Below are 27,806 nucleotides of genomic sequence, written 5' to 3'. Positions count from 1 at the left end.
ACAGAAAACACTGAATCAACCTGATTCCTAAATCTCAGACTAAACAAAATACTCACTACCCAACGAGGGTAATACTTTTTCCATAGTTAGAATCTTTAGGGAAGGGATTTGGAGGTGAAAAACCTTATCAACTACTACAAACATCCCCATTTTACTTCAAAACCACTACAAACATCCCCATTTTACTTCAAAACCATCCTTGTTCTAGGTCAAACCATCCCTAATTTCACTTAGATTCCAACAAAAACTTTTAAAGCACACCTACGTAAGTCGGTCACAACATTGGCATTGAAGCAAAGCTTGTCACAAACTTCTGTTGGCTGGTGTATACATATCAAACATAAACCAAATCCACTTTGGTTTTCCTACCATGCAAATTACGCTGTTCAATTTAGATGGTCACAGGAATTGCTAAAACATATACACGCCAGAAGGCAATTAAAATAGATTGCCTACATAATTGTCACTCCAAAATTATGTCTGTATAATCATTTACATAAGATAACATGTAGATACAAGTCATACAACCGAGATATTACTATTTAGTGTTTCCTGGACAAGAATTCATCCACACAGATCTGATTACTTTAGCATCCTGCTTTCTGATGCATTTTGAGGTCGCGCACACCTGAAACCACATAACATAGTTGTTTGAGGAAATTCTATTAAAATGGGCATCACAACAAATATTGAAAAAACTCTACATTTATTAAGTGAAAGGCCAAGAAATACATAAACAGGCACAAAAATAGCTGCCCTGGTCTTGCCAATTTACCACACACATGATGTCACACCCTAAATTTCCAAAAAATTTAAAATAGGGAATTATCCAAGATATAATCATCTCAATCGTCACCCTATTCAATCATCTGAAAACCCAAGATGAAATGAACCCCTAATAACATATTATCAACCACGATATTAAAATTTGATATCAAATTTAAAACCAAAAGGGACAATCCTTCAATCACATTATTAAACTACAAATAAACTAACCAACTCTATTACATCTATCTCAAAACAAAACCGTACACTTTAGAAAAACTTAAACCAGAAGACTCTAAAAGCAACTCCAAATAACGTGTTCTCATCCAATGCACTCCACCATTTATGTTTCCAAGAACACACCCACGTTACAAAACAAAGCAAACATGGGTCAGCAAATTAAATTTGCTGGTATGAGTAAGACTAAAAATATCAAAACAATATTTTCATTATTTCAAATGAAAGAATATACTATTACAATCATTTCAACTTGGAAGACAAGTTAGTTCTGTTTTCTCAAAACGGCATGTAGTTTCTCCCAAGTGAGATTTCACTCCCAATATACAATTCCAAGAATCTCATATAACAGTACTCATCATTCCCACTTTCCAAAATAACTCACAACATAAATACCACTTACATTCCACTTATTAAATGCACATATGATAACCTAATTATTAAATATAAGTTTGATACACCTTACCTTTAAGCCAACACGTCGTCTTAGGGTAGGATATTTACATCCCTACATAAAAGATTAATAGATCCTACCCTCCTGCAAAATAGAGTTAGACATTACAATAAAATGATTTATCTCAACCAATCAAATTTCCATTCATAATCAAATCTCATTTAAAATATTTAAGTCTAATTGATACAACCTGGTTCTTCCCACATATTCGGGGAATACCACTTATCATAATACCTATATCAAGGTTAGTCATTCACATGACATCATTACGTCATAAAGTTTTTGCATGCATAACCATAGATCTCAGACTATCACAATTCATTCATATTTTTGTAATAATATATCAAGTTATAGTCATTTCGCAATCACATAAAAGATCACAAGCATTCACTAATATTATTCACAGTCACACTTCACATCCATAACATCACACAAATTCACATACTTTTAGTTCATTCAATTCCATAATATATCTTGTGTATTAATCACTTATTTACTGAACTCACCTTTAGTTCCTACTCCACGATTTACACTTCACACATTTGCCAAATCACACATACCCGTGTGCCTCTCTCACACCGAGTACCACTACAAGACATATGTCCCAAGTGGGGATATCGCCTCCAAAAACATATTTATATCTTGTAAACTCATAACTAAAGAGTCACAACCATCTTTGGGTTTTCCATGTGCATAATCACAGTATCTTATGGGCATTCAATATCTTAGGTCATTCATGGCACATTCAATGAATACCTTGGGTCATTCCCGCCACATTCAAGGAATATCCATCATACACTAACAGGTCATTCATGACACATTCAATGAATACCTTGGGTCATTCCCCCCACATTAAAGGAATACCCATCATAACACTAACAAGTCATTCATGACACATTTAATGAATACCTTCCTATCACATGACATCTCAAGTCATAATATATCATTACCCAATCCTGAGGCATGGAGAGTTCTAAAAGTGTGGTCGACTCGTTGAAAATATTATTCTCAGCTTACTTATCATTGTACTAGCATTAATCATGCACAACAATTGATCACACGTACAGAAAGTTATTTTCACTCATCAATGCAAATCAATCACACATTTAAATATCATTGAACGCAACATGAATGACCATCAATCAAATACAATTCAAACAACCACAATCACGTATACAATTAAATACTAACATTATACATATATGGTTATCACAAAAACTAATATATAATATATAATATAATGGCTGCACTTTTACTCAAAGCTGCTTACGTATCCAAATCTTTCAAGATTGGAATCAAGCCTTCATAGTTCTTATCAGCCATATAGTCAAAGTCAAAGTCCATCAATGCCAATATAAATAATTGCATAATACCACGCCAAATCTTAAGCTACCAATATACGCTCTATACATACAATATTCATCAAACAATTATGCATGCAACTCTTATTCCAATACATGTAATAGAACTCTTTAGACAAATAAAATAATTACTCCTCCAATCAATACACATTTATTTGAAATATTAATACGATACAAATTGCATGATCATTACATTTTTTCTTGTACAACTAAAACCTACACTAATAAATTACGTATACTGTTCTATGCATAAGAAATTGGTTAGGATAGTTTGACCTTTGTCCATTCTAAAAATTCTAGAGAATTCATATAATCAAAGTTTTGAATCAATTATACCATTATGAAAATTAGACAGAAAATCTGTTTCACTACAAAAATTCCTAAACACTAATTCGTTTAGTATGTACCCTAAACTATGTGATGGAACAGTCTCAACAACTTAAATTCGGCTAATCAATTTTCTGACGCACTTTCTTGTAAAATTCACATCAAATAGAATATAAACTGGAATCAGTCAAGGCTAATTAAAAATGAAAGATGACTCAAAGAGCTTTTTTTTTGTTAAAGGTAATTGATTAATTATAAAGAATAAGAGTTACATGGTATCAAGAGTAGCAGAATAGAGAAAAAAATAAAAATACAAGTCTGCACTAGAATATGAATTTCTAGTTAACAAAGCGATAATAAGTTAGTATGATGGTTCTCGGATGAATCATGAAGGAAGGTCGAGAAATCCACCATATCTGTCTCTCCTGTGTTAGCGCGAGACCCCCATGCTCACGGTGTCAAATTTGTCCTCCCAGTTAGTCTCTCTCCAAGATGGAGTGACATTAATCCATGCCGCTTTTTCCTTCAGAGATTGCCAAATTTCTTTGACTCTCCAATGCGTTTTGTTATTCTGGAAAGCCTGGACAACTGAGGTAGAGTCGCATTACACCCAAATATAACGCCAACCCAATTCAATCCCCTGCTTAATGGCCTGGATAATGGCCATTGTTTCTGCCATGTAGTTAGTTGAGATATGACTCAGAGAGCTAAAATTGTTTAGTTTTGTCAAAAAACAATTTACATCATCTAATTAGACGAATTCAAGTCACAAGTCAGTACTTGTGCAGAATTCTGTAAACATATCATCGTTCCAAACGATAATTAAAATTTCAAAACAAATAGAAAACATTCATAATTAAATATGGAACTTTTATAAAATGATAATGAAGCATTTATGAAGCAAACAAGATAAAAATCACAAAAAAAATGATTTATATATATTTTTGTTTTGATAAAAATATGTCTACTCACCTGAAATTGAATTTGCAAAAGAACATCCATGCTTCCTTTTCTCCAATCCCTTTTTTCTTCTTCTTCCCTTTCTTTTTATTTTTTTTCAATCAAAAATATTCTTTTTAATGGAGGGTAGGGTTTTGTTTTTGAATAATAAGATATTTGATAAGTGCCTAAAATTGTATATTTTATATATAGTCTTATAGGCACTTTATAATATCATTTATGCTTAATTGCCTATTTTTAACGTAAAACCATATATTTTCTTTATTCCATGACATTATGTACAATTTTTGGTCATGAAGGATTATTTGCATATATGTGCATGTCTTTGGAAAAGTCCAATGCAAAATATGTTTTATTAATTTGGTTTACTATTTTTTGTAGGAAATAAAGATATTGGTCAAAGCCCAATCAAAGCCCGAGCCCATAAGTCGAAGATGATCATTTAGAGAATCAATAAGTGAGAGCTCATGGAATAAGTTGTGTTATCAAGAATGGAAGGAAATGTTAGAGAATTGATAATTATGGAAGAAAATCAAGAAAGGATAATTGCAACTACCACCATATATTCTTACCATTTTCACCACATTAAATATCCCAATTTCTATTAATTACTTATTCCCTAGATTTCATTATATAAAATCATTCCATAATACCTTATATCCTAGCCACCATATATTCTCCCATATCCTCACCATATTCTTTCCAATCACTCCATTCCTAATTCAAAACCATATCATTCCATTTTATCCTTAATTTGATTTCCAAATTATATTTCCTTCCTTCCTCATGCCTTGATAATATCTCTTCCGTATTCCATTTCCTAAATTCTTTTATCTTATATTTTCTTCCTATATCCCAAAAATTATTTCTATTTTGTGTGAAGATATTATATGCACAAAGATCTTGTTGGTGGAAGCTATAAATAGAAAAGAGAATTGTCATTGAGGGGACACCCATTCTACACTCATTCTACACCCATTCTACACCCATTCTACACTCATTATATCCCTATTCTAGTAGAAATTTTGCCTTTTAGTTTTAGTTCATTTAATTAGTGAGGGAGAGATATTAGAGTGTGTACGTACTATTTTTTCGACGAGCAATAAAGTGATTTCAAGGTTGAATAAAATGGTGTTATTCTCTTACTCTTTTTATTACTCTGTTAGCATGATAGGGTAAAATCTTCACCCTAATGGTGGAAGATGAATCCCCTATCATGAAGATATAGATTTAGCTTAATATTTCCAAGTTTTAATTCCCCATATCTTGTTGTTTTAATTATGTCCAATGATATTCTTCCAAAATAACTTAGAGAAAAATAGTCATGGATTCTATCACCATTCGGGATATTTTCCATTGTTTTTTCTTATCTAAGTTTATTTTAAAGTTTGGTTTTGATGTTTAATTATTTATCGTGGATGGTTTATGCTCCTCTATTATATGTGGTGATTTTCCATACTTAGATAAATAAATGTAAATGCTTGAAGAAATGGAGGATTCATTTATTGAGATATTCTTTTAAATGCTTACACTGAAAAATCATTTATTAAATTTACAACTAGCATTGGAGTTTATTTGATAAAATTTATAAAATAAAGGAAAATAAACATTTGGAAATATTGAAATAATCTATTCTTTAAAAATAGGGGTGAAGTCATTCACCATTAGGATTTCTCACTACTTGAATTTTTGAAAATCGGCAAAAATTTAGTTTAATTAGTTGATAAAATAAAAGCAAATTTTCATCCTTAGATTAAATTAGTTTGATAAAATCAAAAATCTAAAAATTGTTTTAAATCTTACGTACTTAGTTAGTTATTGATTCATTAATTCTCTTCGCTCTAATTTCTCCATTTCAAGGTGTGGTTCGACTCTAACTTGCCACTATTCTTTTTAATTATTGCAGGTTTGAAAATTATATTTATTGATTTGCAGGTTCTGAACGACAAGAATTTGTGCAATTCAAATGGCACTGCAGCTAACTTGAAGTGTGGAGAAAAGAGGTGAAAGCGTTGATTTTCCAGTTGCAAATTAGGTAATATATATATACAGGGAAGGAAAGCATAAGGATTTAAGCAAAGGAGGTACATTTTTAAGCCCTCCTTGAATCCCCTGTCAGAGGAGTTCTCTGTGTGTTCAAATGCATATTGTGTGTTGGGTGTTTTAAATTTCGCGAGTCAATTTAAATTTCCAATCTGACTGAAGGCAAACCCAGCCTACAAGTGATCACCTAATTCTGACTTGTTTGAGTTTTGCACCTAGACTTAAATTTGACCAAGATTAGAGCCAAATGATTAGATCGGTGTTCATAGGACCCCAACTAAAGGGTATAGTGCTGGGAAAAACCCACTGTTGACTATAAACATTTTTCAAGTTCTTGGAACACATGGTTTCACTTCGGTGACTACTGGTGCAACCGCCAGAGAATTTCAGTGGAATGCGGAAAGTTTAGTGAACTTAGAGTATGCATAGCCCTATTGGAGTTACCATTGACCACCTTGTGGATGTGAGCGGTTATTCATAGTGGTAAAGCCCAGGTGACACCCCTACTCTTAGTAGGAACACAAACTCCCTTGATGGAGATTCAAGTGTAGACCCTTTAAGTCAGACTTTAGGGTTTATTGCATTTTGCTTGGCATTTGTATTGTGCATCTAAAAAAAAAAAAAAAAAAAAAAAAATGTTTGTTAGGTGAATGTTTAGGAAGTGTGTGTACATTTTTTTTTTTTTTTTTTTTTTTAAATAACTAGGGGTTCAGACCCCAAACTTTATATATGGGGTTCTCAAGTACAATATTCCTTCTTTATCCCTCATGGTCAATACATGCATTTTTTGATCCATAGTGGGAATAAAGAGCAAAAAACCATTACACTCTTTTCTCTTCGATTTCGCTAGGTAATCAACTACTTGGTTACCCTCCCGGAAGACATGGACAAAGGATAAATGATCAAACTCCAAACTCACAGCTTGAATTTGTGCTACCAAGTTCCTACAGTACCACGGTGGCTTTCCTTTTTTAGTTAAGATCTGGACCCCCTGCATAGAATCTGATTGCACTTGAAGTCGTTTAATGCTCAGCTGTACCGCACCTTCCAGCCCTTTTAGGACCGCGAGAAGCTCCTGATAGATAACCGATAATCTCTTAGAACTGCCACTGTACGCCATTATCACTTCCCCATAGCTGTCCCTCAAGACTCCTCCATAGCCTACCATCCCCTCTTGCACCGACCCATCAGTGTTAAGGACCACTGTATCCACCTCCGGCTTTTGCACAGACCCATCTATGTTAGAATTTGCATTCGTTTATGCCCCGTTGGAAACGAGTTAACAAACGGCTAACTCGATCTAGGACTCTATACGGTAAGTCTGAATGAAATCCACCTTTTTCTCCCACAATCATAAGTTTCTCTCCACCAGTCAACCTAAGACCATTCACCATGGCTGCAAATAATCAACCAGCTGAAAAAGCAACTAAGGGACTACTTTGCTCCTATTGATTCAAACCCACCCTCAAGCATCAATTACCCACCCATGGAGGTGGCTCAATTTGAGATTAGGCCACCCATCATTAATATGTTTGCTCAGCACCATTTTCATGGTTTGGATAATGAAGATCCATATGCACATATAATAAACTTTCTCAACATTTGTGGTACTTTTAAAAATAAAAATTTGGATGAGAACAATGTGACGTTAAGGCTTTTTCCATTCTCCCTTTCGGACAAAGCCCTTTTGTGGCTTAATTCTTTCCCGGACAAGCCCATTAGCACCTGGGATTAATTGTTGAAAAAGTTCATGGGACAATTTTATCCCATTTCGAAAACTAATGCAATGAGAGCGGCGATAATGGATTTTAAGCAAGCTGAAAAATGAGCATTACTATGAGTGTTGGGACCGCTTTTACACTATTGTTTTGAAGTGTCCCCACCATGGTTATGAAAAGTGGCAATTAGTCCAATTTTTCACTAAAGGACTTTTGCAAGATCAACGCCAAATGATCCAATCCATGCACAAAGGCAAGTTCACTTATTTGACCGGATCAGAGGCATTCACATTCCTCCAAGACTTAGTTGAGGATTCACAACAGTGGGGTATTAGTACTAGTACCACCCCATTCTACAAGAGACAGACTAGTGAACCTAGGAAAGGAGGTATGTACGAAGTGAAGAGAGATCTCGACGAACTCAAAACTGTGTTGGATAGTCTGAACAATTGACTAAGTAGTTTGCTGATTTTGCCTTAACATCCAATAAGGCTCAAAGTCAACAAGTGTCGTCTGCTTCTAGTTTCGTGATGAGTATGCACAATGAACCGAACACTTTTTCGTGCACAATTTGTTCAGGTCCAGACCACACTGCCCATTCATGTCCCATCTTTGTTCAACAACCTGAGTCCACCATGGAACAAGTGTGTGCCTTCAATGATTTTAGGAGAACACCCCCATGAGCTTTTAGTCCAACATACAACAAGGATTGGAGAAACCACCCTAATTTCTCTTGGAGATAGAATTTGCCTTAAAACCAACAGTTAGGTTCACTAGGCTTTTCTAGTAATAACCAGGGTAGGCAACATAACCAATTCCCCATGAACCAGCAGATGAACCCAGCCCAGTACAACCAGTACAACCCATCTTCTAGTTCCTTTATGTTCCATCCCAACAACCACAAAGACAACCATGGGTAGAAGCCTTCCATAAGCTTGAACAACAAGTGAGCCAACAGTCTAACCAAATTAGTTAACTCATTAACCTTGTAGCCGCTAGAGAGAAAGGAACGTTCCCAAGTCAACCACTAGCTAACCCAAAGGGGAACACCAAGGAATGCCTTTGAAGTTTCAAGTTCTTAAGACAATACTTATCCTAGGGAGATGAAAACATTCACCACACTAAGATCAGGGAGCCAAATTGACAATCAGGTTAGGATGCCAAGAGAGTCCACTACTCCAGCCCCACCTAGTCAAGAAATTGAACCAACTGTAACCCCGAGTTCCAAGACTCCATAACAAAAGCCAGATGACTCCCAGACTATGTCAGATTCCTAAAGTAGAACTGTCATGCCAAAAGCCCTTTCCCAGAGTGTCTCGCTCAAAATAAGAAGGATAAACAATTTTCAGAGATTATGGAGGTTTTCAAAAATATGAGCATTAATATTCCCTTTCTCAGCGCAATTCAGCAGATCCCATCCTACACGAAATTTGTGAAAGACTTATGCACTATTAAGAGGAACACCCATGTCCCTAAACAAGCCTTTCTTGCTGCTCAAGCCACATCCTTAATCCACCAGAAAACCGCAGTTAAACTTAAGGATCCTAGGAGCCCTACAGTCTCTTGCCACATTGGAAACAAGTTCAAAGGCAATGCTCTGTTAGATCTTGGTGCTAGTGTCAACATATTACCTTATTCTGTTTATCAGGAGTTAGGCCTACAAGATTTAAATCCCAAGAGTCACCTTGCAATTAGCAGACCGATCTATTAAGATTCCGTGTGGTATTGTTAAGGATGTCTTAGTCAAAGTAGCTGACTTCTACTACCCTGTAGACTTCATAGTTTTAGACACTCATCATCCCATAGATAATAGAATTCTAATCATTTTAGGCCGACCATTCCTAGCTATAGCCAATGCCTTGATAAACTATAGAAATAGTGAGATAAAGATGTTCTTTGGGAATATGTCTGCAGATGTGAATGTCTTCTACCTTATGAAGAAACATAATGATGATGAGGATATTGGTGAAGTTTTTCTCCTTAATAGTTTGGTCCCTACCCCACAAGTGGATGACCCATTAGAAGCCTGTTTAACCCATTTTGCTTGTGACTTTGACATAAATGGATCCATTAGTGCTATGAATAAGTTATTAGATTCTGCACCTATCCTAGAAACCAAAAACTGGAAAGCTAAGGTGGAACCATTCCACCTTCCTATTCTCGAAACAATTTCTAGTGTTGATTCCAAGGTTGAGCCTAATAGTGAGCCCAAAGTTGATTCTACTCCTTCGCCAGCAAGCCCAGAACTTAAACCTTTGCCAGTTGAACTTAAATATGTTTTCTTAGGACGTAATGAGACATACCCTGTTATTGTTGCCTTTGATATATTAGATGAACAAGAGATCTTGTTAGTTGAAGTTTTTAAAAAGCATAAGTATGTCATTGGTTGGTCCCTTAGTGATATCAAAGGTATTAATCCTTTAGTGGTTCAACATAAAATTCACTTGGAAGATAATGCTAAAACTTCTAGAGAACACCAGAGGAGATTGAACCCACACATGAAGGAGGTAGTCCGAGCTAAAGTTTTGAAGCTCTTAGATGCAATTATCATCTACCCCATCTCAAATAGCCAGTGGGTTAGCCATGTACAAGTTGTACCCAAGAAATCTGGGATAACTGTTGTCCCAAATGATGAAAATGAGTTAGTCCCTACCAGAGTTTAGACCGGATGGAGAATGTGCATAGATTTTAGGAAGCTTAATGCACAAACAAGAAAATATCATTTCCCTTTCCCGTTTATTGATCAGATGGTGGATAGATTAGCAGGCCATGCTTTTTATTGTTTCTTAGATGGTTTCTCGGGTTACTTTCAGATTGTTATAGCCCCAGAAGACCAAGAAAAAATTACCTTTACCTGTCCTTTCAGTACGTTTGCATATCGACGCATGTCGTTCGGGCTCTGTAATACACCTGCGACTTTTTAAAGGTGTATGGTTAGTATCTTTTTCGACATGGTAGAGAGGTTCTTAGAAGTTTTCATGGATGACTTTTCTATCTTTGGTTCTTCTTTTGATGATTGTTTGAACCATCTGAGTCTTGTTTTAGAAAGATGTGAGGAGAAAAACTTAGTCCTCAATTGGGGGAAATGCCACTTCATGGTAAAGAAAGTCATTGTCTTGGGTCACATTGTTTCTAGTGAGGGTATCCAAGTTGACAAGTCTAAAATTGATATGATTTCTACTCTACCCATTCCCAAGTCCATTAAAGATGTTAGATCGTTTTAGGGCATGCGGGTTTTTATCGTCGGTTCAGAAAGGACTTTAGTCAAATTGCTAAGCCTATGAGTAACTTACTTGCTAAGGATGCTCCTTTTGATTTCACTGAGGCCTGCATTAGAGCTTTTGACTATTTAAAAACCACTGCACCCATTATCCGACCACCTAACTGGTCACTCCCTTTTGAGTTGATGTGTGATGCTTCTGATTATACGATTGGTGCAATCTTAGGTCAAAAGGTTGATAAACTCCCTCACGTCATCTATTATGCTAGTAGAACTCTTAATGATGCCCAACTTAACTACTCAACCATCGAGAAAGTGTTGTTGGCAATTGTTTTTGCTTTTGATAAGTTTTGACACTATTTGATTGGTTCCAAAGTGATTGTTTACTCATATCATGCGGCTTTAAGGCATCTTCTTTCTAAGAAAGATGCCAAACCATGATTAATCTGATGGATCTTGTTGTTGCAGGAGTTTGATCTTGAGATTCGTGATAAAAAAGGAACGGAAAATATAGTTGCCGATCATCTGTCTGGGCTAATTACTGAGTCCATTGAAAACTGGCCTATTTCTAAGAATTTTCCTGATGAGCACTTGATGGCTGTTGCTCAGACCCCATGGTATACTGACATAGTGAACTTCCTTGTCACCACTCAATTACCCAATCATTGGAGTAAGCACGATAAATCTAAATTTTTGGCCACTGCCAAATATTTCGTTTGGGATGACCCCTACCTCTTTAAGTGTTGTCCAGACCAGATAGTACGTAAATGCATTCCTGAGTGGGAACAGAGAGCTATTCTCTCATTTTGTCATAATCATGCATGTGGTGGCCATTTTGGCTCCAAAAAGACCACTACAAAAGTGTTGCAATGCAGATTTTATTGGCCTATATTGTTTCGTGATGCCCATACTTACTATCAAGCATGCAGTAAATGTCAACACTTAGGACGTATGTCTCATAGACACATGATGCCTCTTACCCCTATTCTGATTGTGGAAGTTTTTTATGTGTGGGGCATTGACTTTATAGGACCTTTTCCTAACTCCCATGGCTTTGAGTACATTTTAGTGATAGTTGACTATGTCTCAAAGTGGATTGAGGCTATTGCATGTAGGACCAATGACTACAAAGTTGTTGTCAATTTTCTAAGGGAACACATTTTTTCAAGATTTGGTACTCCCCGCACTATCATTAGTGATGAGGGAAAACACTTTTGCAACAAGGCTTTTGAAAGTTTAATGAAGAAATATGGGGTTACTCACAAGGTTGCCTTACCTTACCACCCCCAGACCAATGGCCAAGCCGAGGTCTCTAATAGGAAAATTAAGCAAATTCTTGAAAAAACGGTCCGACCAGATAGGAAAGATTGGAGTTTAAGACTCCCTGATTCACTTTGGGCCTACAGAACTGCTTTCAAAGCACCTATTGGTATGTCACCTTATCATTTAGTATTTGGTAAGCCTTGTCATTTACCTGTAGAGTTAGAGTATAAAGCCTATTGGGCCGTAAAAAGCCTTAATTTTGACCTTGTCAAGGCTGGTGACTATAGGAAGTTGCAATTGAATGAGCTTGAGGAGCTTAGGAATGATGCATATGACCTCTCTAAAAAGTACAAAGCCAATATGAAGAGGGTGCACGATAACCAAATAATGAGGAAGGAATTTTTCGTTAGTCAAAAAGTTTTACTGTATAATTCCCGTCTTCATTTGTTCCCGGGGAAATTGAAAACTCGTTGGTCTGGTCCTTTTATAGTCACACATGTCACTCCTTATGGAGCAATCACAGTTGAGAACCCAAAAGATGGTAGTACTTTCAAACTCAATGGTCAACGTTTGAAGCCATTTTTGGAGTTACTGTGCTTACCAAAAAAATCCCTGATCCCTTCCCTAATCTCTCTCTTTTCTCCCTATTTTTTTCTTCCTTTTTCTCCCTCCTCCCTTTCCATCCATTGATCTGCCATCATCATTCCCCCATCTGTCCCTTTAGGGTTCTACAGCCCGGATCTTGTACACCCCATCCCTTATTCCTTATTGTGCCCTCAGATTGACCTTGACACCCCCTGGTCCCCTTGTCCTTATGTGGCCCACCTTTCTCTGGAATGCCACGGACTTGCTTCGGTGCTTCGTGTTCTCCTCTCACTATTCCATGTCGGGCCTCAGGTCATGGCATCTCATGGGTCATTGGGTCATAAAATAGGCTCACACAGATGCCCCCTCTCGGCCCTCGGATGTTGATAAGTCCGCGGGCCGAGAATCTCCAGCTGACTAGTCGGAGGGTTGTCCCATCTGAGATCTTCTCCTTATTATTTCCTCTGACATCCACGATCATGCTCCTGTCTTGGGCTTTGAGTCCATGAACACGTGTCCTTGGGCTCGTGTCTCCAGAAGCATGCGTAACCGCCCTTTGCCTTTTCGATTTTTGTGCAGACCCGTGCCCTCTTTTGGGTGGTCCTTCTTTCTGTCCTCGTGCTCTCTTTCCCTTATTGCCCTTGTCTTTTCATATCCCGCTCAAAAACTTCACATATACTCCTTTATATTCTCAACACCTTCCTTTTTCATTCTCATCAGTAGCCTTCCTCCCTATTTTTTACTTTGCCAGTTCCGTTCATCTCCTTCCCCCTCCGGTGAAGCTGCTACCACACTTTGCTCTTGCTCAACCAGTTGCATCACTCTCCTCACTCGCTTGACATCGTCCAGGTTCATTCTTCTTCCTTTCCTTAACTTTATAGTGTATTTTTGTTGATCGCGCGTATTTTCTTTTGTTCATTCATCTCCTTCCTCGTTGGGTGCTTCCCCCACCTTATTGATCTTGTCCCATTTTTCATACAAATCCTCACTCTCATCATGTCTGGTTCCGATTTGGGTGGTTCGTTCGCTACCCGATCTGCCGGATCGACGTCCTCAAACCCTAGATTCGTCAATTCCTCCACTACATCTGGATCTTCCGGTCCCACCGCGGAATGATAAGAGTCCCCTTCTACTGAGCCCATTCATTCATCTGTTGCCCCATCCACATCCGGGAGATCAACTGCCCTTCCCCATTCGCCATCCTATAAATGTAGACCTAATCTGGCTGCGGTCCAAGCAACATATGGTATTCCTGGAGACGTGGTCTTAGAGCATGTGCCTGGTGTCACCCAATTTCCTCATCTAGTCCCACCGCGACCAGGGTGTCTAGTAGCCACTGTGGGTCAGATAGCAGCTGGCCTGCGCTTCCCCCTATCTTTGTTGGATGCTGTTGAGGTTTGCAACCACTTCAATATCCCGCCATGCCAAGGCATCGGTAACTTCTGGCGGATTATGTATGCCGCTAATTTCTACAACAAATCCCATACTCCGCGGATTTGTCTTCACGACATCACTGCCCACTACTTCATAAAGAAAAACACCAAGTTTGGGAGCATTAGGTACCAATCATTCTGTGTGCGTCCACGGAAGAAATCCTTCGTTCTCCGCGTCACCACCTCTGACAAAGTATGGCACCACTACCCCCTCTACATTTCGGGGAATTTCCTTTCCGCGGACCTCCCTCCTGAAGTATCCTTAAGGCAATTCCATTTCCTCAGAAGAGGTAAGTGCAGTTGGTTGTTTGCTTTGTATGCCTGATGACCCCTGTGCTAATATATCTATCTATCTGTGTTCCAGGTTGGGTTCCGGATTCGTTATCCCGTATATACACAGGTGTTTCCTCAAAGATCTTTTCCAAACTCCACGATCTGGGGAGCGATCAGTGTGACATCCTCAGTATCGACCTTGACAAAGGCAGTCCGCTCCTCCTGGACCCCTCCCTCAAAAACATCGGTGAGTATCAGGGCCCTCTCTACCGGTTGCTGCCGCCCAAAGAATGGAAACCCAAGCCTTCTCAGCCCAAAGCCCGTAAGGCGAAGCGCCAGTTCATCGATCTTTCGGCTACACCACCAAGATCTCTCATTCTCAAGTGCTTGCTCAGAAAGCAACCAACACCAAGGCCCACACATCCCCCACTGGTACTTCCTCAACCGCGCCCAACAACATCCCCAGGTCATACTCTTCCATCGTCGACTAGGAAGCCGACTTTGCTAACCCATCGCCACTACCGCTGCCATGGATGTTTCCAAGCTCAAACTTTGGGATAGGGATTCCGATGGTGATGCCCCCATTGATTGCGCTGCCCAGGGCCCTCCTGCCAAAAAAGCTAAGGTCAGTGGCCATCGCTTTCACCGTTTCAGCCAATGAAGCAAGATCAGGCTCACCGTGGCCAGTGGCTCCACCATGCTTCTCCGGGAAAGAGGCAGTTCCTATTGGTCCCCTGTCCGCGGGGCCAGTAGAAATCTGGCACCCACAATACAAAGCTAGGGACCGGGATGTCAGCACTCATGACTCCGCGTTGGACAATCCGGCAGTGGTCGTGTCCCTATTCTTCAGCTCCCATCTCCCCAGGGACCAAGCTTATAGAGACTCTGGCTCCTTCGCCTCCCACCGGGCTGCGATCTACACCAGATGGGAAAGGGTATGTCCTTCTCCTTTTTCCTTTTCCTTCATTGTTGCTTAATTTTCTCTAACTTTGTCCTCATCTCCACCTGAGTCTTGATGTTGGCTACCTCATCTGTGGTCTCACTAACACCCTGGACGCTCTCAAATCTGTGAAAACTGAGATCCACGGTCCAGAGGGGTGGAAGGTGAAGTATGCCCAGCTAGAGAAGGAGCGAGATGACGCCCACCTCGCAGCACTCAAACATCACAAGGAATTCTAGTGCGCTGAGCAAGCCCACAAGGATTATGTGGCTGGCGTCACCTCACAGCTGGAGAGCTAGAGGGAGGCAGATAGGGTCGCTACCCAAGCTGTCCTGGAGAAGTCATTGACGGAAGCCGCTAAACACTTAAAGGCCCTAGCCTCCTAGAAGATTTCCAGGGAGTTGAAGCAACAACTGGATGCCCTGGTAGCATCTGGCCGTCTCCTCCCTGCTCAGCCCTCCGTTCCGGCCATTCCAGACTCTACAACCCCACCCCAAACAACTGAGCCCGAGGCCGCCGTCCAGCCTGGGGTGGCGACCTCCCCCATTGATGTTGACGAAACCATCGCGAAGGGGGATGGGGGGCATCCATCAAAAGATATGGCTGAAGATTGCGAGTGACCATCTCTTTTTTTTTTTTTTTTTTGTACTACACTTTTGGCTTGGTATTTCTGGGTAATCCCAGCAGGGTACACTGAACATGATTTAATGTCAAACATTTGTTTGGATATGCTTTCTGATTAGTATATTAAGTTCTACTTAACGCATTGCAATCAACTCATTATTACATTTGTGTACCACATCAGCACTTGCCCAACATGCCCACTCATCCTTCCATATTGTATCTCTAGCTCCGCTAAAGCTATTTAGGGGCTGCTTGACTTGCCCCTAGCTGAATACGGAGACGTTGGGGCATCCCAATTTGCCCCAGTTGAGTTGGGGGCAGCTTAGTTTGCCCCCAAGTTGGGTTTGGAACTCGTCATCTGCGAAGGGCTTATCCCTTCCGCTGCCATGGAGATGTTGGGGGCAGCTAAGTTTACCCCTAGTATAGCATGGAAATGTTAGGGGCCACCCAGCTTGCCCCCAAGTTGAATATGGAGATGTTGGGGGCATATCAGTTTAGCCCCCAAGTTGAATTCAAACCTCATCGTCCGCTGTCTTTGTCCTAATCCAAATACAAACGAATAAACACAAATCATATGGATGAAATTTGCTATCATTTTCATTGACATACTAAAGGGCTCAAAATATCATTACAACGCTTGATGTTCACATATCATGAAGCAAATAAACTTTCATTTAATTGAACAAAATGTATACAACTTCACTCATAGAACTTTTTCAACATCCCGACGTTCCATGGTCGCTTGACGTTCTCTCCCAAGGGAGTCTGCAACCTGTAGGTCCCGGACGTTCTCGCCTCTACCACGATGTATGGTCTCTGCCAGTTGGGGCCCAACTTTCCATCTGTCTCTTTCTTGGTGGCTGGGGTCACCTGCCGCATCACACAGTCACCAACATTAAATTTTCGCGGCTTCACACGCTTGTTGTACTATCTCTGCAATCTCCTGTGGTACTCCTTTTATCTAAGGCGCGCGGTATCCCTCCTTTCCTCTATAAGATTTAACTCCCTGGCTAATATCGTCTCATTAATTCCTGCTTCAACGGCTTTGGTTCTAGTTGTCGCGGCAATCATTTCCACTGGAATCAGTGCCTCCACTCCATAAGCCATAGCAAACGGCGATTCCCTGGTAGAAATTTGTGGAGTCGTGCGGTATGCCCAAAGCACCCTATGTAATTCCTCTGCCCAGGATCCTTTGCACTCCTCCAACTTTTTCTTTAGATTATTCATTATAGTCTTATTCAAGGACTCTGCTTGCCCATTTCCCTCTGGATTATAGGTGGTCGAGAACCCTTGCTTTACTCCGAAAGCTTGGAGAAATGGTTTCACCTTTCCCCCTATAAACTGTGTACCGTTATCCGCAATGATAGTGTGTGGGAGTCCGAACCTGCATATGATATTTTACCACATGAACTTCCTCACCTGTTCCTCCTTCACCTGCTGCAGAGCCATGCCCTCAACCCACTTCATAAAATAATCTGTCCCGGCTAGCATGAACCTTCTTTTTCCGCTTGCCATGGGAAGTGGTCCGACAATATCCAGCGCCCACATAGCAAACAGCCATGGACTAAAGACCTGGTGCAAAGGTTTAGCTGGTGCGTGTATCAGCAGTGCAAAGCTTTGGCATTTCTTGCACCTCTTGGCATATTCTGTTGCATTTATCTTCATGTGAGGCCAAAAGTACCCTTGGGCTAGCAGCAGGTGCGCAGTAGTCCTCCCTGCCGAATGGCTCCCACAATCTCCTTCATGAATTTCCCCCAACACCTCTTGCACCTTCTGCGGTCCCAGACATTTCAGCCACGGTCCACTGACACTCCACCGGTACAAAACCCATCTAGTAATGAGTACCTCTGTGATACCTGTTCCATCCTTCTCCTTTCTCGCTTGTCCTCTATCTCTATCCCCGAAAGAAAACTCTTGATGGGTTCCATCCACCCCAGCTCTTGCTCAATAGTTAGACATACCCTCTCTTCCTCTGCGGTACTTGGTTTGATCAGCACCATGACTTCAATGGATCTGCCCTCGGTTCCAGGAAGTACCGCGACAACATATGCTAATGCATCGGTGTGTCTATTCTCTCCCATGCCTAGGTGAGCAAATCTGGTCTTTTCGAATTTGTCTGCCCTTCTCCGTAATACCTCCAAATACTTTGCCATCCTTGGACATCGGGCCGCGAACCCTCTGTTGACCTGACATATTACCAAGTTTGAATCTGAATACACTACCAGCTCTCTCACCCCCAGATCCCAGGCCAAGCCCAAACCTGCTATCACCGCTTCATATTCGGACTCGTTGTTTGACGCAGCAAAACCCAGCTTTATTGATAACTCCAAGCAAGTATTCTCATGTGTGACCAACACCACCCCAATTCCATTCCCTGTATCGGTAGCAGATCTATATGGAAAGACTCTCCATCCGTTCCGCATGTCCCAAGGATCTAGGGGGTCGTGGTTTTGGCCCACTTCCTGTTCCATAATCATCTCCTCCCCCCAGGTGGGATCCTCGGCCAGGAATTCAACCATGGCTTGTGCCTTCTCTGCGGTCCTGGATTGATACTCAATGTCATACGAACTCAGCATTACCGCCCATTTCAACATTATCCCTAATTTCTCTGCCTTCAGGGCCTGCTTCAGCGGCAAGTTGGTCACCACTACCACCGAGTGAGCATCAAAATACGGTTTCAATTTCAGCGCCGAAAAGATCAAAGCCAAAGCAAACTTCTTAATCCTACTGTATCTTTTTTCAGCGTCCAACATAGTTTTGCTCTGGAAGTACACCGGTCTTTTTGCCCTGTCCACTACCCTTATCAGCACTGAACTGATTGCATACTCTGATACCCCCAAGTACAAATATAGCTTCTCCCCCTGCCTTGGGCGCGACAAGATCGGGGCCTTTCCCAAATATTCTTTCAACTCCTGGAAATCCCTTTCGCATGCAGCGGTCTACTTAAAGTCGGTCGTCCTCCTCAAGAGTAGGTACAACGGTCGGCATTTATCCGAGGACTTTGATATGAATCTATTGAGAGTCGCGACCCTCTCGGCCAATCTCTGCACCTCTTTCACATTTTGTGGAGACGGCATTTCCAACAGTGCCCTTATCTAGTCTGGGTTCACTTCTATTCCGCGGTAGGTGACAATGTACCCCAAAACTTTTCCGGACGTCGCCCCGAATGTGCACTTCTCTGGGGTTCAACATCAGTTTATGTCTTCGCAGTATAAAGAATGTCTCCCTTAGCCCTGCCAAATGCTCCTCCTCGGTCATACTCTTCTCCACCATGTCATATATATATTTCCATTCCCCTTTTTATTTTGGTTTCGAACATCTTCTCCCCCACTCTCTGAAATGTTGCCCCAGCATTCTTTAGCCCAAAAGGCATTCTAGTATAACAGTACGTTCCCCCCTCCACAATGAACGCGGTTTTCTCTTGGTAAGGGTCGTACATGACCACCTGATTGTAGCCCATCGATGAGACCATGAACGAAAAAATCTTGAATTCTGCAGTCCGATCCACCAATTTATCTATCCGCGGCATGGGGTAGCAATCCTTCGGGCACTCCTTGTTTACGTCTATAAAATTCATGCACATCCTTACTTTTTCGTTATTTTTAGGGACCGCTACCACGTTTGACATCCATTTAGTAAACTTGCACTCACAAATTATTCCAGCATCCTTCAACTTCTTTACCTCATCCCGAATTCCTTGCGCATGCATACTGCGGTTTCACGCTTCTCATTTTCTGTTGGATTGGTCGGGCACCTTCCCTCATATGCAATCTATGTACATGAACTCTGGATCCAGCCCTGCTAGATCCTCGATTGTCCATGCAAACACATCACTATTCTCAGCCAACATGGCAATCAACTTTGCTTTCTAATCCTCTGACAAACTTGTCCCCACATTCACAAACTTCTCCTCCTCTGTGACCCTTATATTCACCACCTCTATCTCATCCATTGTCTTGGCCCTGACGAGCAACTCCTTCTCATCGGCCACGGTCTGTAATTGCTATGTTGACTTGTCATCCTTGTTTGACGCCTCTTTCTTTGGGGCACGGACCAGACCTTTCGCGGTCACTTGTTGTATGTTCTGAGCCGCGACCTGATCACCCCTTATCTCATATGTTTCTCCATTTGTCGAGAAGCGGATCACTTGATAATAAGTAGATGGGATGGCCTTCATCTCGTGAATCTATTTTCTGCCCAAGATCGCGTTGTATTGCGAGTTGGTATCTACTATCATAAAATGGGTAAAAACTGTCACTGGCCCTGCAGTCACCGGTAGCACCAATTCCCCTAATGGCTCCGTCCTGCTGCCGTTAAAGTCGAACAAGTTAGTTTGAGGGGGCTTCATCTACTTACTTTCAATGCCCATTTCTTCTATTGCGCCCTTGAACAACAGGTCCACTGAGCTTCCGCAGTCTATCAAGACCTTTTTTACCATGTAATTACCCATTGCGATTGTGATCACCAGCGCATCCTCGTGAGGAGAGGTCACTAACTCCAGATCCCTCGAAGTGAACTCTATCCTGTCGTTTCCCTTGCCGACCCCTGGTACAGGCCTCGAACTACTCAGCACCTCGTTTATCTGTTGCAGACTGGCTGTCCTCCGCACCTTATCTCTATGGGCATTCCTCCCAAGTGTTTCTCCATTGAAAATAACATTAATTGTACCCATAATCCTAGCCGCGACTGACACTCTTTCGACCGGTTGTACCTCCTTGATGAACTCCTTCAACTTCCCTCTCTCAATCATTCTTTCTACTAATCATTGCAACGCAAAGCATTCATTGGTGGCATGATTCCAGATCTGGTGATATGCACAAAATGGCTTTCCTTCTATTTCCCTAAGTGTACTCCGTGGTGCTTCATAATACTGCTGCCTATTGATTAATGGCAAGATTTCTTCCAACGACTTGTTTAGTGGTGTTAGCTCCATTTCGCGGTAAGGCTTTCTCTCCCTGTATTCTCTTATGGCTTGCTTCCTACCTCTTTCTGCTTTATGTATTTCCCCCCTATAGGCTCTCCCTCTCGAGCCACGGTCCTTTCTAGGTCTCTCCTATCCTGCACTCCCACGACATGTACTAACTTCTCAGGCTTCTTGTGTTCCTTACTATTCCTCTGCTATATATCCTCATATCTTATGTATCTCTCTACCTTCAGGTACAAAGCGTGTAAGGTAGTAACCTCAATCTTTGATACTGACTAATGGACTCTGGTTCCTTGTTTCAACCTATGCTGGAACGTTATGACCGCGGTGTGCTCATCCAGGTTCTCCACTCATAGTGTCTCTTCCTTGAACCTGCACAGAAAATTCCTAAGTGTTTTGGTGGGCTTTTGCTTGACATTAAAGAGATCCGCGACATCTACTACCCTCTTTTTCTGATAAATGAAGTGATTTATGAAGGCCTGCTCCAACTCCTCAAACCTTTGTATACTCCGCAACTCCAGCCGATAATACTAGTCCGAGGCTCCCCCTTTCAAACTGGCAAGAAACATCATACAGCGGAGTCCATCGTACTTCCCCTCTTGCCATAGTGGCATCTGCTGCTTGAAGTGGTGCAAATGGTCTGCCAGGTCACCTTTCCCGTCATATCTCTCGAACCGGGGGTTGCGTGAACCTCTTGAGTACCTCTAAATTCTAGACTGAGTCAGCCAATGGGTTTTGATTTAAGCTGGCCACCACCTTCTTTGCCGCACCGTGTTTTTCCTTCTCCACCGTGCGGTTAGCTTCTCTGTCCCTTTCGATCATCGCTTGCACCATTTCCATGGTAATGCCTCCTGTGTTGTTCGCTCGGGCTCATGAGTGAGTTCCACGCCTTGTCCCTCCACCTCACTACCCTCAAGTTCTACTGTTTCCGCTCCCCCTTGAGTGGATTCCCTTTCTCTCCTCAACTTATCATTCTCTTATCTAAGTCTCTCTATCTCCTCTTGGAGCAACCTAGTCGAGTCCGCCTCCGTATCTTCGACCTCCTCTTCTGGCATCTCCTCATTCTCAATATTCTCCTTGACCTCAACTCTCACTCTTCTGGGTCTTCCCCTTCCTCTTCCTCATCCTCTCCCTTTTCCCATCTTAGCTACAGGAGCCATGCTATAACCTTTCTTTTTTCTCACTAGGTCGTGGACTATCTCGTCCCCACAGACGGCGCCAAATGTGTTTACCAAAAAATCCATGATCCCTTCCCTAATCTCTCTATCTTTTCTCCCTATTCTTTTCTTCCTTTTTCTCCCTCCTCTCTTTCCATCCGTTGATCTGCCATCTATCCCTCGATCACCATTCCCCCATCTGTCCCTTTAGGGTTCCGCGACCTGGATCTTGTACACCCCATCCCTTATTCCTTATCGTGCCCTCAAGTTGACCCCTTGTCCTTATGTGGCCCACCTTCCTCTGGAATGTCGCAGACTTGCTTTAGTGCTTCGCGTTCTCCTCTCACTATTCCACGTCGGGCCTCAGGTCATGGCATCTCATGGGTCATAAAATAAGCTCACACAGTTACGTTCCCTAGAAGTAGAGGAAGTACTTATGGAAGATCCTGTCTATCAGGATTGATCATCTCTTCGATCACCGCTGTGTCGGGCTGACGACGTAAACCTTAGCGCTTTTTGGGAGGCAACCCAAAGTATTGTACCTATTCCAAACTCTAGGTTTGGGGGTGCACTTATATATATAGTCGTTGTATTATAGTTGCATTTCCTTGTGCTTTTATTCTTATTTATTGGCAGGAAATGTGATTAGTAAATAAGCATCAAACAAGGTAAAATGTTTTAATTTCTCTCTTTCTAAGCTTACGTTCATTTTGTCCTTAACATCATTATTGTCATTTTGGTGGCGTAGTTTTCAACATTGGGGACAATGTTTCATTTAGGTTTGGGGGTGTTGAAATTTAAAATTTTCTCTTTAATGTTTATGATTTTTGTTAAAAAAAAAAAAAAAATAAAAAAAATGGTGTTCTAGATTTCAACTATGGGATTCTTATGATAATAAAGGTTTGATACCCTTTCGATGATGAAATAGGTCTAGAAGTCTCAATTTGGCTACATACTTTGACTTGAGTCTTAGAAATCTGAGTTAATTAAGTGTAATAGACCTTGCATTAGTTCTTGAGTATCTTTGCATGAATCTTGCATTACATTTTATGAGTAATGAACTTCTAGAATCCAAGAGTCAGATGAATTAACTAGACAAAACCTGTGAATCTGAGCCAAAAGCCTGCATTATGTGTGAATTTTCTTGAGTGATGATACCATGGATGAAGCTTTTCCGAGTAAAAAGATGCACACTTCTTCTTGCTAGATCACCACACGGACACCTAGGTAGAATTTAGGCATTCTTTGACCGTTTGAGCATGGTATATCCCACCTATATATATCATTTCCTTAGAAGCCCTTTTGAAGCCTTACTCTTTAAGCCTTTTTCTTGTGAACCAAACTCCTTAACCCATATCTTTTAACCCATAATATAGCCTACATAAGTTGTTACTTGAGAGTTAGGATGACTGTGAAGAAAATAAAGAAAGTGTACTCAAAGTCAGTTGCTTCCTTAACAGAAAATTCAGAGTTTCAAGACCTTGCCACAAGTCAATTAAAAATCAAAATGGCAAGAAGATGTGCCCACCTTCAAAAAAAAGAAAAAAAAAAAAAAAAATCTTGGGCTCCTTGAAAGTTACAACTTGAATTGAAGAAGAACTAAAGTTCGAAGTTTCTCTAAGTAGTTGTGAAGACCCTATTTTCTCAAGTAATAGCTCTTTGAAATATCCATTCCTTTTCTTGTGAACCCCTACCTAAGCCCCATTACAACCCATTTAAGACCTCTAGCTTCCTAGGCTAAGTGTGGTGTGAAAGTAAGAAGATGATGTGATGATCGACCTCGGCTTCTTTGGTTAGTCATTGAGAGTGTAAGGATTGAGTGTGCCCTCGCACACTAGAGAGACCTTGATTTGGAGTGTAATAATATGAGTGATACGTGTCTATGACACAACTGGTGAGAACCCAAGTTATTGATTCTCTCTAAAAGATACCAGAAGTAAAGTTACTTGTACATAACATTGCATCTTTTCATAGCAGAGTGCTTATATTGTTTAATGCTTGTGTTTATTGCATTTTTATTAACTCTGGTGTCACGAGAATTGAAGTTTGTTGCCAAGAGATATGAAAAGACTTTGTTGAGATAACTTAGGGTGATAACCTAGATAATTGAATATTTGTAGTCTAATTTAGAACACCAAAATTTTGTGGGTATATTCTTTGCAAACCCTCACGAGACAAAACTCGTCCTCTAAGGGAAACCTTGAGGTTTAACGGCTTGTTGCACAAGCTAAATGCAATCGTGATTCCTGCGAAAGTGAGTTAGGATTTTCTTTTGTTTTTGTTTTGCTCGAGGACTAGCAAAATGTAGGTTTGGGGGTGTTTGATAAGTGCCTAAAATTATATATTTTATATATAGTCTTATAGGCACTTTATAATATAATTTATGCTTAATTGCCTATTTTTAATGTAAAACTATACATTTGCTTTATTCCATGACATTATGCACAATTTTTGGTCATGAAGGACTATTTGCATATATGTGCATGTCTTTGGAAAAGTCCAATGCAAAATATGTTTTATTAATTTGGTTTAATATTTTTTGTAGGAAATAAAGATGTTGGTCAAAGCCCGAGCCCATAAGCCAAAGAGGATCATTTAGAGAATCAAATAGTGAGAGCTCATGGAATAAATTGTGCTATCAAGAATGGAATGAAATGTTAGAGAATTGATAATTATGGAAGGAAATCAAGAAAGGATAATTGCAACTACCATTATATATTATTACCATTTTTACCACATTAAATATCTCAATTTCCATTAATTACTTATTCCTTAGATTTCATTATATCAAATCATTCCATAATACCTTATATCCTAGCCACCATATATTCTCCCATATCCTCACCATATTCTTATCAATCACTCCATTCCTAATTCAAAACCATATCATTCCATTTTATCCTTTATTTGATTTCCAAATTATATTTCCTTCCTTCCTCATGCCTTGATAATATCTCTTTCGTATTCCATTTCCTAAATTCTTTTATCTCATATTTTCTTCCTATATCCCAAAGATTATTTCTATTTTGTGTGAAGATATTCGTTGATATTTTTACTAAAATTTTGATTTATAATATATACAAATATCTTGATGGTGGAAGCTATAAATAGATAAGAGAATTGGCATTGAGGGGACACCCATTCTACACTCATTCTACATCCATTCTAGTAGAAATTTTGCTTTGTAGTTATAGTTAATTTAATTAGTGAGGGAGAGATATTAGAGTGTGTACGTACTATTTTCCGGCGAGCAATAAAGTGATTTCAAGGTTGAATACAATGGTGGTATTCTCTTACTCTTTTTATTATTCTGTTAGCATGATAGGGTAAAATCTTCACCCTAATGGTGGAAGATGAATCCCTTATCATGAAAATATAGATTTAGTTTAATATTTCCAAGTTTTAATTTCCCATATCTTGTTGTTTTAATTATGTCCAATGATATTCTTCTAAAATAACTTGGAGAAAAATAGTCATGGATTCTATCACCATTCGGGGTATTTTCCATTGTTTGTTCTTATCTAAGTCTATTTTAAAGTTTGGTTTTGATGTTTAATTATATATCGTGGATGGTTTATGCTCCTCTATTATATGTGGTGATTTTCCATACTTAGATAAATAAATGTAAATGCTTGAAAAAATGGAGGATTCATTTATTGAGATATTCTTTTAAATGTGGCTAGCATCCATAAAATGCTCACACTGAAAAATCATCCATTAAACTTACAACTAGCATTGGAGTTTATTTGATAAAATTTATAAAATAAAGGGGAATAAATATTTGGAAATATTGAAATAATCTATTCTTTAAAAATAGGGGTGAATACATTCACCATTAGGATTTCTCATTAATTGAATTTTTGAAAACCGGCAAAAAAATAGTTTAATTAGTTGATAAAATAAAAGCAAATTTTCAGTCTTAGATTAAATTAGTTTGATAAAATCAAAAATCCAAAAATTGTTTTAAATCTCACATACTTAGTTAGTTATTGGTTCATTAATTCTCTTCGCTATAATTTCTCCATTTCAAGGTGTGGTTCGACTCTAACGTACCACTATTCTTTTTAATTGTTGTAGGTTTGAAAATTATATTTATTGATTTGCAGTTTCTAAATGACAAGAATTTGTGCAATTCAATATTTACAGAGGAAATTCGCATGTATTGTTTATTTAATGTTTTAAGTCTGTTTAAGTTAACCTATGGGCCTCAAATAGGTCTAAAAACACCCAAGGTTCATACCTATATGAATGGGTATATTTTAACAATGTTTTCAAGCCCAAAAAAATGATTCTAAAATACCCACACAAGTTCTAACAAACAATTCAAGTAAAAACAATTTTGAAAAATCAACAACAGCCAAACAAATTCTAGAACAAGCTAGACTTCATAATATAATAGTTATTTTCAATTCAAATAATGTAATTTATGTTGTTTAAAAATTGAGGTTGTTATACATGATATCACCAGTCAGGTGCATCATACATATCCTAATTTCATTCAAACAAAAGAAAATGGCATACATATCAGCACTCTTCTACTTTTTTTAATATGAAAGAATTAGAAAAAACTTTATCTGCTTTTAGTTTTTGTATTTTACATACAACTCACTGAAATTATCAAGACAAAGAAGCTAACATAAATATATCTGAAGACCAGATTCTAATATCATAAGTTTCAATAATGACATCATGAAATTTTGCAAGAACTACAGCCCACTGATAACATAATTAAGTTGAGAAACCTACATCTTGACTCTCCCTTGACAACATAGGTTGGGGATAGAGATTGGGACAAGACTATGTATAATAACAGAAATAGGAAATATCGATCAAGCGTGGAGACAATATCCACATACCAACTATAAATAGGAGCCTTCTCCACTCCCCCTTCTCAACCTAGAAAGCTAGAAGCTACGAATCTCGTCTAGTTTGGGACATTTCAACTGTAGATACCGAGATGTCCCAAATGTTCTTCTTTTTAAACATTATACCACTTCTGTTTATGTATTTCTCAAATCTATAATACTTAGGTCCATACTCTACAATGACAACATTCGTAGTAGTTTTAGGGTTTTAATATGTACTAAATTGAAGTTAACCTGATCTAGTACACCACACCTATCGTTACACATGATCTATAATAATTCACGTGAATTGGCTTTATATATTAACATAATTACATAATTACCCCCAAATTCCACAACAATCGAATCAAAACAATGAAACCCTATATAATAATAATAATAATGATTAAAAAAATGATTACTTTTCAATTGTAGTAGAGTTCGAGACCCATGCCATCATGAATCTCATAATCCTGAAGAGTGATATGGTCCTTGTAAACATTGTACCACTTCTGAATCCTTATCTTATCAGCTCTCGTTCCAGTCTGTGTTGCAACAAGCTTCTTCAAATCACCAATCGTGTCGTCTTTGTTACACTTCACTCTAACTTTCTTCCCCAGTCGATCGTTCAACACCACCTCAATCATCTTTTTTTTTTCTTTTTGAGTCTACACCTCG

At 39.6% G+C, this 27,806-nt stretch overlaps 3 protein-coding genes and 1 pseudogene across 4 annotated transcripts; all 4 read right to left on the bottom strand.

The window, feature by feature from the left end:
* Nucleotides 1-541: 541 nt before the first annotated feature.
* On the bottom strand, nucleotides 542-27,806 carry LOC147482160 (ubiquitin-like protein 5 pseudogene; annotated as a pseudogene). The gene is made up of 2 exons (XR_015205282.1): nucleotides 27,551-27,806; nucleotides 542-628 (listed from the first exon to the last, which is right to left on the bottom strand). The product of XR_015205282.1 is annotated as a ubiquitin-like protein 5 pseudogene (transcript).
* LOC147482163 (uncharacterized) lies at nucleotides 17,161-17,868 on the bottom strand. Its single transcript, XM_086579225.1, has 2 exons — nucleotides 17,623-17,868; nucleotides 17,161-17,544 (listed from the first exon to the last, which is right to left on the bottom strand). Exons 1-2 carry the CDS (start codon nucleotides 17,866-17,868, stop codon nucleotides 17,161-17,163), a joined length of 630 nt encoding a protein of 209 aa, XP_086435351.1.
* LOC147482162 (uncharacterized) lies at nucleotides 17,994-18,956 on the bottom strand. The gene has a single exon (XM_086579224.1). It carries the CDS (start codon nucleotides 18,954-18,956, stop codon nucleotides 17,994-17,996), a length of 963 nt encoding a protein of 320 aa, XP_086435350.1.
* LOC147482161 (uncharacterized) lies at nucleotides 20,552-20,953 on the bottom strand. The gene has a single exon (XM_086579223.1). The coding sequence runs from the start codon at nucleotides 20,951-20,953 to the stop codon at nucleotides 20,552-20,554; it is 402 nt and encodes a 133-aa protein (XP_086435349.1).

The sequence above is a fragment of the Coptis chinensis genome, chromosome 8 (genome assembly GCF_015680905.1).
Source record: "Coptis chinensis isolate HL-2020 chromosome 8, ASM1568090v1, whole genome shotgun sequence".
Lineage (NCBI taxonomy): Eukaryota > Viridiplantae > Streptophyta > Magnoliopsida > Ranunculales > Ranunculaceae > Coptis > Coptis chinensis.
The sequence above is the reverse complement of the archived record's forward strand: the minus strand, read 5'-3'. Positions and strand labels throughout refer to the sequence as shown.

Excerpts from the sequence above, each read along its gene's own strand:
- LOC147482163 (XM_086579225.1), bottom strand. The coding sequence starts at position 17,868 with ATGAAGATAAATGCAACAGAATATGCCAAGAGGTGCAAGAAATGCCAA. Across the intron at positions 17,545-17,622 it reads AGCAGGTGAAGGAGGAACAG|TTTATAGGGGGAAAGGTGAA; the intron begins GTGAGGAAGTTC and ends AACGGTACACAG.
- LOC147482162 (XM_086579224.1), bottom strand. The coding sequence starts at position 18,956 with ATGTTGGACGCTGAAAAAAGATACAGTAGGATTAAGAAGTTTGCTTTG.
- LOC147482161 (XM_086579223.1), bottom strand. The coding sequence starts at position 20,953 with ATGATTGAGAGAGGGAAGTTGAAGGAGTTCATCAAGGAGGTACAACCG.